At 43.5% G+C, this 16,903-nt stretch overlaps 1 protein-coding gene across 2 annotated transcripts in view; it reads left to right on the top strand.

Moving 5' to 3' along the window:
• Positions 1 to 16,903, top strand: part of RELL1 (RELT-like 1) — an 80,181-nt gene that overhangs the window by 46,320 nt on the left and 16,958 nt on the right. For both annotated transcript variants that reach the window (XM_010852413.1, XM_010852414.1), the window contains exons 4-6: positions 7,672 to 7,729; positions 10,423 to 10,659; positions 14,930 to 15,068. In XM_010852413.1, the coding sequence (XP_010850715.1) occupies positions 7,672 to 7,729; positions 10,423 to 10,659; positions 14,930 to 15,065 (431 nt within the window). In that variant the 3' untranslated portion in view covers positions 15,066 to 15,068. The remainder of the gene's footprint in view (positions 1 to 7,671; positions 7,730 to 10,422; positions 10,660 to 14,929; positions 15,069 to 16,903) is intronic.

The raw sequence follows: 16,903 nt of genomic DNA, 5'->3' as shown, positions 1-16,903 counted from the left end.
GGGAACCCAAGAGGGAGAGAATGCCTGCCATCCAGCAGCCATCAGACTACAGCCTCTCCCCGACTATGAGTCCTGAGGAAACTCAGGCTGTGAAAACACTGGATGCTGGCCCCAGATAGCTGAGGTGCACATCAAAGGAATGCTTTCAGTGAGCCCAGACTCTTACATCTTCCCATACATGGAAAAGCGCTGAATTCCTTGACTTGGGATGTCTGGTTTTCTTTTATTAACAGTAACAGTGACGTTCTGACTACCTGATCTTTATTGCAAAAATTCTTGTATATCTTGGCTCCCTCCTTTGTCTTTCCATAGCAGTCTCTCAGAGTTATCTGAGAGTCTTGCCTCCTGAGCTTAAGTCCTCAGATTTGTCTACTGAATAAAACATAACTTTCAACTTTTAGGTTGTGCATAACTTTTAGGTCACAGTTTTTTCAGCCAACATATCCAATAGCCCTATGCTTTGAATTCTCATGAGAATGTAAAACAAAATGTTTTCCTTGGGCGCTCTCTGGGCCCTGGTAAACACTGTCTCAAGCTGCATGCACTGACGCAGCTGAGCCCTTTGTCTGAAAGTTGAAATCCCTCCATGCTGCTCAGTAAATACCTGCCTTCTGTTCCAAGCCCCTCCCTGGGATCCTGTGTCCCCATAGCCTCACTATTAACCACAGCGCCTGCCTGGCCCAGGCTGCAGTCAGTGCTTCTGACCTAGAGAAGCAGCAACTTCATATGGTTCAGCATACTTTTCCTTTTTCTTTAGAGTGGACTTTACATATTGGCATTGATCTAGGTGCTTCATGTGCATAATATCATTTAATCCTCACAGTATTCTTCTGGAGTTGATATTATTATACCCACTTTACAGATGAAGAAAGGAAGACTCCAAGTGGTTGGTCACGTGGTTAGGGAGTGGTGCCGCCCTGCATGGGCCTCTTGCATCTACTCAGCATTGCCTTGCCTCTCTTCTAGTTTGTCGCTTTCAGTTTCTCCAGGATTGAAAACCAGATGATCTAACTTAATAGGATGATGTTTAAAATAACAAAAAAGACAGTGATCAATTGGATTCAATATCTGTTTTATAAAACAGATAAAACAGATCTTGTGGCTCAGCTGGTAAAGAATCCGCCTGCAATGCAGGAGACCTGGGTTTGATCCCTGGGTTGGGAAGATCCCCTGGAGAAGGGAAAGGCTACCTACTCCAGTATTCTAGTCTAGAGGATTCCATGAACTGTATAGTGCATGGGGTCGCAGAGTTGGACATTACTGAGCGACTTTCACTTTCACTTTTTTTCACTTTTCCTTCAGGGAGCAGTAGTTGGTGATGCTATTCTTGAGGACTCAGTGGTGCATATTTCTTTTGCATAAAGAAGTGGATTTTAATTTGCATAAGAAGTACAGAAATTTGTTCTTGGCGTAAAAGCTCCAGCCATTACAGAAGTGCACCGAGTAAGGTGTGGATGGCCCTTCATTTCTCCTGGGTCTTGCACAGTCGAAACTGCCTTCATGTACATGTATATGTATGGTTGAGTCCCTTTCCTGTCTGCGTGAAACCATCACGACTTGGTTAAAGAGCTATTCTCCAATACAGCTTCCCCGGTGGCTCAGATGGTAAAGAATCCGCCTGCGATGCAGGACACCTGGGTTCTATCCCTGGGTCAGAAAGATCCCCTGGAGAAGGAAATGACAACCCATTCCAGTATTCTTGCCTGGAGCATTCCATGTACAGAGGAGCCTGGTGCGCTACATTCCATGAGGTCGCAGAGTCGGACAAGACTGAGTGATTATCACTCACTCCAATACAAAATAAAAAGTTGGGGGGAAAAAAAAAGAGAAAGAAACTGCCTTCATGGCTTTTGGAAGCTTGGAGACCTGTGGGATCTGGGCTTCTGAGAGCTGAAGCAGCTGCTGAGTGAGTGAGTGCTGCATGAGGGGTTACTGAGAGGTGAGTGGTGTGAAGTGTCAGCTGTGAACACTTTGCTGGGGGCTAAAGTTCTCTTGTATAACTTCATATTTGGCACTGAATGCTTGCTAACTGCCAGGCCTGTTCTAAGGGTTTTCTGGGAGCCCTATGATTCAGATATATCATTTCCAATTTATTGTTGAGAAACCGAGGTCTACAGCACATAACTGACTTGCCAGTGTCACCCTGCTGCAAGTAGCAGAGTTGAGATTTGAACTCTAGCCTCTGACATCAGAGTCCATACCTGTGTACTGTCACTGCTTCTTCCTGGTGTCAGGAAAGATGAACGATAAACTTCCTCCTTTCAAAGAGATAACATATACAGCTGGGGCATTTTATAGAACTCTAAATATTAGTGCATTAAATTATCCAAACTACCTTATGAAGTCAGCCGTGTTACCACCCCATTTTGCAGATGAGGAAACAGGGGCCCAGAGGGTAAGAAAGTCACCTAAGGGTCATCAAGCTGGCCTGTGGCAGGATGGTGCCAGCAGTGGGCTCTTTTCTCCTATTACAGCCGAGGTGAAACCTGTGGGCCCCTGAAGGAAACAGACTATATAATTTCCTCACTCCCACACTCACAGACTCTAGGACTCCTCTTTTCTTTTTTAATTATGTCCTTTTCCTTTTGGAAAGTAGCTTTTTAGTTTCTGCTGCCTTGATTACCAGTGGAGTAATCAAAGCACTGATTTCATTCTTTCTCCTCCGCTCCCCAGTTCTTTGCCTTCTGTCTTTCTTATTCTTCACTCTTCTCCCTGTAAGGGCCTTCGTCTGTCACCTCTGATTTCTCCTGTGACCTCATCCTTAGGTGGCCTTGGTTCTCCTTGGCCACCAGGAGACATCTGATTTCACTGGGTCCTCACACACAGTGACCTCTCTAGCTTCCAGCCCGTGCCAAAACCACAGCTGGAGGATTAAATAGGTACCTGGGGCTCTTAACAGTTCATAACCTAGTTTTATTAGTTTGCCTTGGAGACTTAAATTCTCTGTAGAACAGAATGTATTTTTCTTTTTTTTGTCATTAACAGACTCTGAACTTAATATCCATTTAGATCTCCATGTTGAGGTTAATTAACTTTATATTTTTAAAAAATAGCACACTATAACATAATTTTTCTTTAAACATTGAAGAAAAAAGTGAATAAAATTGAGTACAAACCATTACCCTTTTCTCATGTTTATTTAGGTTTTCTTTGCCTATTTTACATATTTTAAAACACTTTCAGTCCTGATATATGACTCATCTTCTGCTTTGCATTTTTAATTTGGCTAAGGGGGTAATACTTCACCAGTACTTATGGTGACATTCTTATTTATGGTTTAAACCTATCATGTCTTGGATGTTGCAAATCACATTTCGTTTAGACAAATATCTCTTGTAGGATGAATTTATTGGCTAAACTGCACACTGATTATTTTCCCACTAGTCTGTAATCCTTTCTAAATAGAGCAGGACTGAAGAGCATTTGGGTGATCACTGCGGAAGTTTGGAAAGTACCTGCAACTCTCCAGCTGGGCTTCTCTGCCAGGGCCAGACACTGTCTGAAAATAGCAGCACCTGTCAGTATTGTGATTACTGTCCAAGCACCCCGGATTATGGTTATTTACATTGGGCAGAAGAGAGGGGTCCCTTGGTGAAATTCTCATCTTGGCACTCAATTTGTGTGATGGCTAAAAGGGTTTCTTCATAAACTACCATCATTACTGAGTAGATCCCTGAAACTTGCCATAATAATTATGCAAACATCCTGTGAACTGTTAAACCATCATCATTTGGGTGGAGACTCAGAAGGAGTAGGGAGGAGTTGGTTGGGGTGAAATGCACCCACCCTAGAGTCAGATAGACCAGGTTTTTGTATCTAGGTCTGTTTCTAGCTGTGGGATTCTGGACAGTCAGTACAGTCTTTAGGCCTCAGTGTCTATCTGTAAAATGGGGATGATAATTCTGCCTGCTATTAGAGTGAATCCGACACGGAAGGTCTACAAAGCTTTTTGACAGTGGCTGGCACATACCAGGTTCTTGCCTTGAATGTAAGGGAAAACTTTAAAGAGAATAATGGTGGGAGAGAAAACAGGGCTGATTTTGACTACTCTATGCATATTATCAGGCAGAAGTTCAGGAAAGAAGAGAGGAAGCAGTATTTGGAAATGACTGCTCACTAGAAAATTTTCCCTGTTCTTGACAGGTTTTGCTTGCCCTGTAACTGACTCCTCCCATCCTTTGGACACCCATGAAAGGAAGTATAGTTGGACAGAATGTTGACAAGTTTAGGGGAGGGGACTTCCCTGGTGGTCCGGTGGTCAAGAATTAGCCTTGCAATGGGGAGGATACAGGTTGGATCCCTGATCAGGGAGCTAAGATCCTTCATGCTGCGGAGCAACCAAGCCCCTCTGCCACAACTACTGAGCCTGTGCAACATAAAGAAAGATTCCCACAAGATGCAACAAAGATCCTGGTGCAGCCAAATAAATAAATTTTTTTTAAAAAAGTGTGGGGAAAACTGTCTCTTGGAGCTTATTGGAGTTATGAGTAATCACAAAGAGATGTATATTTAATAGAACTTAATTGGATTTTGCTCTTTTATAGTAATTTTATAACCAAATTAAAGCATGTGTTTATGTGCTAATGGTGGTGTTACGTTAGGGTTTTCTCATCACAGGAAACCAAAAAGGTTCCCAAGGGATAGTTCACTGAGATTTACACCCTGGTATAGACTGGGTGAAAGCCTAGAGACAAGGGTCTACATGAGTGCGTGTGTGCATGTGTTGGTCCTACATGAGTATGCATGTTATTTGCATAAAAACTTGAGCCTACTCTTAAATCATTGCTCACAGCAAACAAAGGGGTTGTTTACTATTGTTTCTAAGAAATAAGGGTGAAGTACAGGGATACGTGAATATATGAGATACAACACAAGCCTAAAAAAAAGTAATGCTTTTAATATATTTTAATTATCTTCCTGGGAGCATTTTATAATTTGATGTTTCTAACAGAGGTCATCATTTTGCAGGTGATTAATTTTCTCAGGTAACTATATAAACTTTTTGAAAAGCTCATCTTTATAAGTGAATGCTATTAGTGTTATCTTTGTTTCCATTTCTTTCTTTGGTTGTTATTTCCCCCCCTTTTTGTTAATAGTTTTGAAGTTTAGTAAAAGATAGCCTAATATAACGGAGAAGGCAATGGCACCCCACTCCAGTACTCTTGCCTGGAAAATCCCATGGATGCAGGAGCCTGGTGGGCTACAGTTCATGGGGTCGCACAGAGTCGGACATGACTGAAGCAACTTAGCAGCAGCAGCAGCAGCAGCATAATATAAATGTCAGCTGGCAAATTATTGTGTGTTCCCTAAACACTTTATCTGAAAGAAAATGTTTTTTGGAATTCTTAGTATTAGTTCAAGGGAAATAATTAAATTATATTTAAATTTGACTTAGAGGGTAACATGCCTTTTTTTGTCCTGTGGGAGAAGGCACTACTGATCCATTTCAGTGCTTTTTTTTGTAATGATGAGTCTTTTTATATCAAAACTTATATTTGGAAATGTATTTGTGCATTTTCACAGATAGTCATGAAAGGCAAAGAAATTATTTCTTTTTGAAAATGATGGTGTGTTCCATTAGTATTTCTTCAAAAATTCTATGCATTTGCAAGGGTTGTGAAGGGGATAATATTGGATTTTGGGGCAAAAAATCCCTTACTATTTTATATGTAAAACACAGATATGCATATAATACATAAACAATTGTTTATCTTCAGTATTATAGTTTTATGGGAGGATGAATTAGGAAAAAATGTCGGAAAAAAAAAGCTTCTGGGTGGAGCAGTCATGAAAAAAAGTTGCAGAACACTAGATCCATCTTTAGCTGTTGACTTAAAAGCAGCAGTGTTGAAACTGGAGTTAATTTTCCTTCTCTTGGAATTTCGAGATTGTTGAATATTAAATGTTGGTGTTAGCTCACATGGTAAATAGTGACTTTTTAAAAAATTGTTTTATGTCTAGAGAACTTGTTGTGGTTAGTATTGAGAACAGCACTTTAAAAATCAATGGAGAGGTTCCCCTGGTGGCTCAGTGTTAAAGAGTCTGCCTGCCAATGCAGGAGACATGGGTTTGATCCCTGATCCGGGAAGATCCCACATGCCATGGAGCAGCTAAGCCGGTGCGCCACAACTACAAGCCTGTGCACTAGAGACTGGGAGCTACAACTACTGGAGCCCATGTGCCTGGAGCCTGTGCTGCACAAGAGAACCCACTGCGGCGAGAAGCCCGTGCACTGCAACTAGACAGTGGCCCCCGCTTGCCACAACTAGAGAAAAAGCCCAGGGAGCAACGAAGACCCAGCATAGCCAAAAATAAATAAACATTTTTTAAAAAATCAATGGAAAGGGGTCAGGAGTCAGTCACAACATCTGGCCTTGCCAGGAGATACCCAAGAGGAACTTGACCATTCAGTTCCATCTTTTATTCTTAAGACTTGACACCCTACAAAAAATGAAGTAACATGTGTGTCTGTGTACGGTGGCAGGGTGGGCGCCCAAGAAGCTGAGATTCAGTTTGCTTTAGTTGACAGCCTAGGTTCCACCTACAAATTTGGATTTTTTTTTTAAAATTAACATTAGAAGTCTAATTTAACTCAGTCCATATTAGATAACTGATGTGTGTAACCAGTGAACTTCCTATGTAAGCCCTAGTGATAAAGGACCTGCCTCCCAATGCAGGAGATATAAGAAACCTGGGGTTCAGTCCTGGGTCAGGAAGATTCCCTGGAGGAGGGCACAACACCTCCCTAGTATTATTGCCTGGATAATCCCCACAGACAGAGGAGCCTGGCAGACTACAGTCCATAGGGTTGCACAGAGTCGGACACAACTGAAGTGACTTAGCACTCATGCATCTGACCCTGACCAGCATTTGAAATTTTAAGATACCTGGCTAGAGTTAAGGTCTTGTATGGTCCTTAAGCAGAGCTTAACCAAATGGCCCACCTGAAAAACTAACCCTTTCTCATCCCCAGTGCTGTGTGGGATAGACTTGATGCTGTTACTGTGCTCTGATCAGGCATGTCCAAAGATCAGACTCTTTGCGACCCCATGAACTATAGCCCCACAAGCTCCTCCATCCTTGGGTTTTTCCAGGTAAGAGTACTGGAGTGGGTTGCCATTTCCTCCTCCAGGAGATCTTCCTGACCCAGGGATCAAACCTGAGTCTCTTGTGTGTGCTGCAGGCGGATTATTTACCACTGAGCCATCGGGGAAGCCCATAGACTTGATATTACATGGGGTATCCAGAATTTAGGGCTAATTATTTGAACACATGTAAGTTATTAGAATATAGGTCTCGGGTCATGCATTTCATGACATATTTAGCAGAGTGAGTTAAATTGAGTTTCCCTTTGGTTTGAGAAGAGGAGAAAGAAATTTCTGTGTTATATTGCTGATGATGTATAGGAAGCAGAGCTTTGTGGTAGATCTACTTTCCCTTGCATAGATCCTCTGTCACTCTCACTAGCTTCCTGTGAGTTGAAAATTATCTGCAGATGGAGCCATATCTGGACTTTCCTTGGGAAAGGCCCTGCCTTCTCCAGGGCCCCAAGGCCTCATCTGTGAATTGAAGAAATTCAATTAGGTGTTTTTCCACCAGTTTTTCTGATATGCTAATTCTATGATCACTCATCTAATTCATTCCATTTTAATTTTTTTTTTTTTTTTTTAGCAAATGTTGACATTTTAGCAGCAATGGTAGAAGATAACAGCGTGTGTGATCCTGAAAGGTGAGTGCTTTCCCCCTGACTTTATGAGGCTTTTGTTTTCAATTATCTGCTGGAGCAGGTTTCTCTACTTTGTCCTTATTGACACGTGAGCCAGAGAATTCTTTGCTGTGGGGAACTGTCCTTTGCCTTGTAGGAAGTTTAACAGCATTCCTGACCTCCAGTGCATGGATGCCATGGTCCCTTTCTCCTGCGGTGTGACATCCCACAATGTCTCCTGACATTGTCCGTGTCCCCTGGGGGTGAAGTCGCCCCTGGTTGAGAACTGCTGGGTTAGTGAACCATGATGGGAGGAGGAAGCCCTGGAACTGGGCACCTGAATTGTCTTCCCTGTGCCACTTATGGCTCCCCTCTTCTCGGGTAAGTTAACTGACCACTCTGAGCTCAAATTCCATTATCTATAAACTGAGGGTAACCGCCATACCAACCTAACTGGAACATCATAAGAAATACAGACTATCTCGGGCACTGAAGACCTCCATGAACAATTAGTTATGCTTAAATGAAAAACTGGGCTGGTTTGGGAGCACCTGCTAAGTTCTATTGGAGAAGGCAATGGCACCTCACTCCAATGTTCTTGCCTGGAGAATCCCAGGGACGGGGGAGCCTGGTGGGCTGCTGTCCATGGGGTCACACAGAGTCGGACACGACTGACTTAGCAGCAGCAGCAGCAGCAGCTAAGTTCTATTTTTGTATTAGGGTATGGATGTTTGTTTTTGATTATGGTTGTTGAGCTTCACAGTTGGTCATAATCACAGGCAACTATATTTCTGTGTAGTCTTTCATGCTTCAGAGAGCATTTATTGAGTGCCTGCTGTGTGCTGGGCATGATGCTGGAGCTGGGCCTTCATACATCCTTGCCAAGGAGGATGCAGTCTAATGGGGAGTAGAAACAAGAAGTAGGGGAAGCTTGTGGGGAGACAAAGCTCAGGACAAAAGGCCCAGGAGAGTGAAAGTGTGGGATGCCCTGGGAAGTTTCAGTCTAGGGTGGCCTGAGGATGTGCTGTGGACAGAAGCAAGAAGGACCAAGGAAGCAAATTGGGTCTGAGTGACCTCGCCAGGGGTTTGAACCTTTTTCCGCAAGGGGTTTGGACCTTTTTCTGCTTACTCTGTAGGTTGTGCACACAGCACATCTTAGCTGTTTCATACATGTTTGTGAAACTGGCCACGTTAGACCCGCGTTTCAGTGAGGTGACTCAGTTCAGGAGGGCCAGTGTTGGGAGCCCTGGTGGTGTAGTTCATGGAGACTCATGGGCTGTGGGTCCCCCCACATTCCAGCCCTGACCACAGGTTCCTCATCTAAGGACCATGTCACCTCAGTCATCTTAGAGCATCCTAAAGTCCCCATCATTGGATTTTGTGCACAGCACATATAGATAATTGTTTCATTTTTTTTTCTTTTGATAAATGTTTCTTGAATGAATGTTGTTAAACTTACAATTCAACCTCCTAATATGTGATATTAACATTGTTTTACCCCAGAAAGCTGCAGCTGTGTGTTTTTATTTTAACAATGTAAAAAGTATCCTTAACGAAAGCCAGGAAACTTTTGGCTGTTTGGGGTCTTTGAGACTTTCTCTTCAATTATGCGTGCTCCTTTTGAAGTGGACAAGTGGGCTGGTTATCTGTAGCATGAAGGCTGGTTGATATATCATGAGACCTCCATGTGCCTTTGGGACTCTTGGCCTGGTCTCAGGCGTCAGGCTCTGCTGTGACATGCTGACTGGCCCACACCCACACTCACACCCACCTATTCCACATCAGAGTGCAGATTCCTGGTCAGGCCAGCCCTGTCCTGTCTTAACTCCTCCTTTTCTAGAGGACCAGAAGCCTGAAACATGCCTTTTGAAAGCAGCCAGCATCTAACCTTTAGACTTGTGCTTTTTATACTTTGGATGGCCTGGCTGGGTTTCTTCTAGGTTGTCAAAGTAGTCTCCCCTGTTTCTGAAGCACTGTAGCATGATGGTTAAGATCATGGTTTCAGATTTAGTCTTTCTAGATTTGGATCTCAGAGCCATCACTGTGTGACTTTGAGCAAGTTGCTTAACTGCTCTGAGGCTCAGTGTCCTTGTTTTATAAATAATTCCGATTTAGAGGTTTTGTAAAGATCGAATGCTTAGAATGCTGTTAGGTTTTTATTATTATTATTATCAACGTCTCTTTTGAGCGTCACTTTTGATATCTTGGCCTAAAAGCCTTCTTCCTTTGACCCAATAGTCAGACTGGATCAAATATTCCTTCCTAAGTCATCTAATGATTGGATTGGAATTTAAGTTTTTCTTTCCTCCAGTGTATATATATTCAGGGCCTTTCTTTGCTTAGAGATCTAGGAGGCATTTGGGTAAGTATGAGAAATTAGTTTGCATGAAATTAGATTGTATGAGAAGGGAGATCAGCCATACAAGAAAAGAAACCTTGTACTTCAAAGATAAGCAGTGCATCGTCATTAAAAGCAGTGGTTTATTTCCAACCAGTTAACTAGAAGTGATAAATCACATCATTACTGTTCACAATGAGCTGTCATTGTATAGTCTCAAAAGCTGAGTACCTGCTGCCTGAGATCAGTCCACAAAGCCCATTTGTATAATTGGAAGAGGTATTTTTCCTTTTGATTTAAACTTCTTTCATTGCAGAGGGAGCAAATGGTGTAGCTATTTCTTTTAAGTAACCTCTTCCTTTTTTTCTTCCTATCTTAGCCCAGTGACGCCCAGCACTCCTGGGAGCCCGCCGGTGAGCCCCGGGCCCTTGTCACCAGGGGTCACCCCAGGGAAGCATATCTGCGGCCACCATCTGCACACAGTAGGGGGTCCTGTCGAGCGGGACGTGTGTCATCGGTGTAGGCACAAGCGGTGGCACTTCATAAAACCCACCAACAAGTCCAAAGAGGGCCGCCCGAGGCGCCAAGGAGAGGTCACCGTCCTCTCTGTGGGCAGGTGAGTCCTGGGATGCTTGGGGTTTGTGTGACATGGTTGCTCTGCCGTGTGGATTTGTACACCTATTAAACGTAGCGTGTATTCTCCTGAGCCTGGCTTGGTCCTGTCTCTTGGCTTCTTTGATATTTTCTAGTCTTGAGTCCTGCATTTTTCCAACAGAAGAAGAATTCTAAGAGGTGGTTATTGTGAGATCAGATGTGAGATGTATTGATTAGGGCAATAAATTAATTACTTGCTGTATTAGGATTTTCCAGGAATCAGTAAGATTCTGTATGTATTGTGTGTGTGTGTGTGCGCTTCCCAGAGTGGCGCTAGTGGTAAAGAACCCACTTGCCAATGCAGGAGATTTAAGAGACATGGGTTCAATCCCTGGGTCGGGAAAGTCCCCTGGCTCAGGGCAGGGCAACCTACTCCAGTATTCTTGCCTGGAGAATCCCACAGACAGGGGAGCCTGGCAGGCTACAGTCCATAGGGTTGCAAAGAGTTGGACACAACTGAAGCAACTGAGCGTGCATGCATATATATACACAATCAATAAGATTCTATATTATGCTTCCTGATGGCTCAGGTAAAGAATCTGCCTGCCAGTGTAGGAGATGTGGGTTTGATTACTGGATCAGAAAGATCCCCTGGAGGAGGAAATGGCAACCCACTCCAGTATTCTTGCCTGGGAAATCCCATGGGTAGAGGAGTCTGGCAGGCTATAATCCATGGTGTTGCCAAGAGTTGAACATGACTTTAGCGACTAAACCACCTCCACCATATTATATATATGCACACACACATACATACGTATGAGAAGAGATTTATTATGGGAATTAGCTCACATGATCACGGAGGCCAAGAAGCCCCACGACCTTCTGTCTGCAATCTGGAGAACCAGAAGAGCTGGTGGTAATTCAGTCCAAGCCCAAAGGTCTGAGAACCAGGCAAGCCAATGGTGTTAGTCCTGGCACCAGTCTGAAGGCCTAGGAACCCGGAATGCTCATGTCTGATGGCAAAAGAAGAGTGAGGTGTCAGCTCAAGGAAAAACAGCAAATTCAGTCTTCCTCTGCCATTTTGTTGTATTCAGGCCTTTGAGGGTTTGGATGATTCTTATTTGCATCGGGGAAGATGATCTTTACTCAATCCACCAATTCAAATGCTATTATCTTCTGCAAAAGCCTTCTGCAAATGCCCTCAGACACACCCAGAACTAATGTTTTATCAGCTCTCTGTGCAGCCCTTGGCCTGGTCAAGTGACAGCATCACACTTTCTCTAATAAAGAATCTCCACTCTCTACAGCAGTTCATGTCACTCGTGGAGACCAGGTTGGTGGTGGCTCTTGGAGCAGTCATCCACAGCCCCAGGTCCTTTCCGTCTTGTGCCTCTGCCAGGTTTGCTAGCAGGAGAAAGTCCTCGGAGGATTGTTCACAAAAGGTTTTAATGGGATGGGCCTGAAGTGGCACATTTCATTCTTGCTCACATTCCTCTGGATGGCATTCAATCACTCAGCCACACCTAATGCCCAGGGGGGTAGGAAATGTCATCCAGCCCTGTGCTGGGAAGAAGGAAAGAGAAGGAGCTGGTCCAGTGTCTGCCGTGTAAGATCATGTGGGTTCCTGGGACTGCTTTCTTTAGTCCGCCTCCTCTGTGCCCTGCTTCCCCAGTCTGAAACTTCCATTTGCTGGTGACCTACATGTGATGCGGAGGTCTTTGGGGGTGGTGAATCAATTTGATGATGTGTGTGTGTTAGTCACGTAGTTGTGTTTGACTCTTTGTGACCTCATGGACTACAGCCCGTCATGTGCCTCTGTCCATGGGATTTCCCAGGCAAGAATACTGGAGTGGATTGCCATTCCCTTCTCCAGGGGATCTTCCTGACCCAGGGAGGGAATGCAGGTCTCCCGAATTGCAGGCAGTTTCTTTACGGTCTGAACAACCAGGGTAGTAATTTGATGTTACGTAGTGAGCTTCCCTGGTGGCTCAGAAGGTAAAGAATCTGCCCGTAATGCGGGAGACCTGGATTTGACCCCTGGGCTGGGAAGATGCCCTGGAGGAGGGCATGGCAACCTGCTCCAGTATTCTTGCCTGTAGAATCCCCATGGACAGAGGAGCCTGGCGGGCTGCAATCGACAGGGTCGCAAAGAATCAGACATGACTAAGTGACTAAGCACACACACACACAGCATTTTTGGTTGATTTTGAGAGTCCCACAGGAACTGCATGGCTAATGCTGCTTGGGTGAAGGCAGTAGAGAGTAGTGGTGGAGAGTAAGCATGCTGGAGCCAGACGGGGGAAGCCCTGAGCAAACTCTGACAGTGCTGCCTATATGGTCCTGCTTCTCTGCTGATAACTCTAGGAAGAGTAGCCTAGACTCACCAAATTGCCCTCATTTGAGTCCTGGCACCACTACAAACTGTTCCTTCTCTCTGTGCCTCAGTATCCCCCTCTATAAAATGGGAATGACACCTCACTGGGTGGCTGTGAAGACTAAATAAGGTGACTCATGCAAAGATCTTAATTCAGTTTTTGTCGATTATTATACACTCAAGAATTGTTGGCACAGAAGGACCTACTGCACAGCATGGGGAACTCTGCTTAGTAATATGTAGTAACCCAAGTGGGAAAAGAGTTTGAAGAATGGACACATGTGTATGTATAACGGAACCACTCTGCTGTACACCTGAAACTAACACAACATTGTTAATCAGCTATGCTACAATATAAAATAAAAATTAGAAATAAGGAATTGGTATCTGTTATTATTATTTATTATTTGAATTTCACTGAGTTTTACCATGTGTTGCACAGGCAACAAAGAGAAGACTGCATGGCTCTTTGCCACTTATAGCAAAACAGTGCAACTCGTGACCATGCTGTTTTATTCAGAACAGAGTCATGGGAACTTATGAATGTAGAGTGGGGTGAGAACCTGCAAGTTGTTTGGACAAAGTGTATTTTGTTTGCTTTAAAAAAAAATCTGCTGAAACTTTCTACTCGGATTCAACATGGCTTTTTTAAATGCCCCAGATCCTAGCACAAACACTGTAAAGTAATTATACTCCAATAAAAAAAAGTGCCCCACATCCAACTCTGTGTCTTGGAGGTATTAACAGAATAAATACTATGAATGTTGAATGAGCACAGGCTGTGTTTCAGCATATGTTGCTTCAAGAGAGTCTTAGAGCTTGACTACCTAGGTTTGTGGTGACAGCTTTTTTCCTCATCCTCCCTTCACTTCTGCAGCATCTCCCTCCCCATTCTGGTCAGTGAGCTCATTTTGGACAAAGAAGGAGAATTTATTTTAGATGGTTATGAGGGAAATGAAGACCAGGACTAGAGACTTAGAAAAGACTTAAGGGTATTGATGGTGATAGATGAGAAAAGTATTCCAGTTGAATAAATTTTCCTTCTCTTTTAATTCTTGAGAAAAATTTCTCTCAAATTCCTTAACTCTTAATGAAAGCCCAAATTTGCTTTAAAAAAAAAAAAAAACAAAACAGACAAAACCCAAGCATACACAAAAACCCTGCCTCTGACTGATTCTGGTTAAACGTGTGACTGGGGCCATGTGTGTGTATGCGTGCCTGTGTGTAGAGATAGACATTCTGCCGGGAAAATTTTGAGGAAGGCAACTGCCTAGTGAACATCTGATGTACATACTAATCAGGCTTTTATCCAGTCTCTGTGGTTAAAACAACTGATGTAAATGCTCAGGTCCTTGTTAGAAACCACAGCTCTGAGGCTGTTTCATATTTGAGTGCCCTTGTTTCTTAGTGCGTTTGCACATGCTCTATAAACTGTGTCGCAGAATCTCTGATGCGTTGAGTGAACAGTAGCTGGGAGGTTTGGCCGGGGATGGGGAGCCTTGCTCTGTGGGATGGTCCCTCCTGTTGTATATGGTGAATTTCTTTTCTTTTAAAAAAAATTTTTTTTTTTGATTGAGGTATAGTTGATTTAAAATGTCATGTTCAGGTGTACAGCAGTGATTTGGTTTTTATTACATACACACACACATATATATATTCTTTTTCAGATTCTTTTCCCTTATAGGTTGTTACAAAATATTGAGTATAGTTCCCTCTGCTATATAGGAGGCTCTTGTTGGTTATTTTATTATATATAGTAGTGTGCACATGTGAATGTGGTGATTTTCACTGCTGTCCTAACTTTTGACTGTGTTTGTTTTGGGATCCTCCAGGTGGATTTTTAGTTCATTCATGGTTCTTGTTCAGTGGAAAAGCAAAACCCATCACATCTCCTCTTCCCCCTGCTCCACCCGCTCAGGTTTAGAGTTACAAAAGTGGAACCCAAGTCCAATCAGAAGGAGCGGAGAAGTTTGATGTCAGTTAGTGGGACCGACAGTGTCAATGGGGAGGTGCCGGTGACGCCTGTGAAGAGACAGCAAAGTGACTCAGAGTAGCAGGTAAGTTGTAGATGTGGCGGCATGGGGGTGGGGTGGTACATGGTGGGGAGAAGGTGCTGAAGAGCATCCCTGGGGTCTATGGTGACATGAGAGTGACTCGGGAAGGACATAGGAGTGGAGCAGGTAGGGCTCTAGGGGACAGAACACCATCTCTTGTCTGCCCATAGCTTTGTGTGAAGAGCCTATCAACACAGGTGCCTCTAGAGGCTTGGCCTACGTGGTGATGAGGAGGATTTCTTATGAGGCAATGTGGAGTGGTGGAGATTGTGGTAAACTAGAGATCACATGCCCCATCTATAGGGTTTGCATGCCCATGAGACAGGAGGCACTTAGTGTGGCTATACCTTTGCAAAAAAAAGATGGAAATCTAAGGGTTTTTACATGTGAAATCACCACAGACTTTTAAATGTTGGCAGCTTGGTAAAAATCCTTTTAAAAACCATTCAGGCCAAATGACACATAATCTTGTCGTCACTTCTAGGTTAACAGTGATTTGATAAAGACTGGAGCAAGCAAAGCAATCCTTTTTTCTTTGAGAAACTAGTTTTCTTTGATGCATCACAGTTCTAAAATATCCCTAGTAGAAATATTACTCTTTCCATCAGATATTTTGAAGCAATTTAAAAGCGAAAGTGAATGCTTCTTAGTTTGGCTATTTTAACTTTAGAAGATATTACTTAAAAAAAAGCCTCTGCTAATTTGATATTGGCTTAGCTTTTATCTTCCTGTTTGCTTTCTGTTCTGGCTTGAGTCCTGCCCATCCCTTTCATGTTATTTATTAGATATAAAAGGAAGGGAGTGACCAGCTCCAGAGTCTTCAGTGGAACCATCAGAGCCTGAGTGTTAAGGCAGGAGAGGTTCCACTTACAAAGGGAGGGGGAGGCAGGGTCCTAGAAGGTACAGGGAAATAGCAAGGTAGAGCCTGAACCTTTGAGTCAGGCTGCCAGGTTCAAGTCCCCATTTACCACTCACTAGCACTGGGACCTGGGCAAGGTGCTTGGGCTTTTTGTGCCTACTTTCCTCACTGGGAAGTAAAAATAATACTGCCTGCCTGGAAGGATGGCAGTAAGATATGAGGGAAATAACGCAGGAAGCCCAGGGCCTGGCAGATAGGAAATGCTGAGTCAGTGCTACTAATTATTATAAGTGAATTCACTTGTGGTCAGTGTGGCTGCGTGGGGGGAGAAGTGGCTTTTGAATGGAGCTTCTCTGATAACCTGCCCAGGCTCAGAGGGGTTGGGGATGATCCAGAAGTTATCTGGAGGAACTGTGTTCCTGAATTCCATAAGACATAGGGGTTCTCATAGCTTTCCAGCACTAACTCTTTTTTTTTTTTTTTAATTTTATTTTTAAACTTTACATAATTATATTAGTTTTGCCAAATACCAAAATGAATCCGCCACAGGTATACATGTGTTCCGCATCCTGAACTCTCCTCCCTCCTCCCTCCCCATACCATCCCTCTGGGTCATCCCAGTGCACTAGCCCCAAGCATCCAGTATCTTGCATCGAACCTGGACTGGCAACTCGTTTCTTACATGATATTTTACATGTTTCAATGCCATTCTCCCAAATCTTCCCACCCTCTCCCTCTCCCACAGAGTCCATAAGACTGTTCTATACATCAGTGTCTCTTTTGCTGTCTCGTACACAGGGTTATGGTTACCATCTTTCTAAATTCCATATATATGCGTTAGTATACTGTATTGGTGTTTTTCCTTCTGGCTTACTTCACTCTGTATAATAGGCTCCAGTTTCATCCACCTCAGTAGAACTGATTCAAATGTATTCTTTTTAATGGCTGAGTAATATTCCATTGTGTATATGTACCACAG

Source organism: Bison bison, unplaced genomic scaffold (assembly GCF_000754665.1).
Source record: "Bison bison bison isolate TAMUID 2011002044 unplaced genomic scaffold, Bison_UMD1.0 scf7180017864310, whole genome shotgun sequence".
NCBI classification, from domain to species: Eukaryota; Metazoa; Chordata; class Mammalia; order Artiodactyla; family Bovidae; genus Bison; species Bison bison.
Note: the sequence above shows the minus strand (reverse complement) of the source record. Positions and strands in the feature narration are given on the sequence as shown.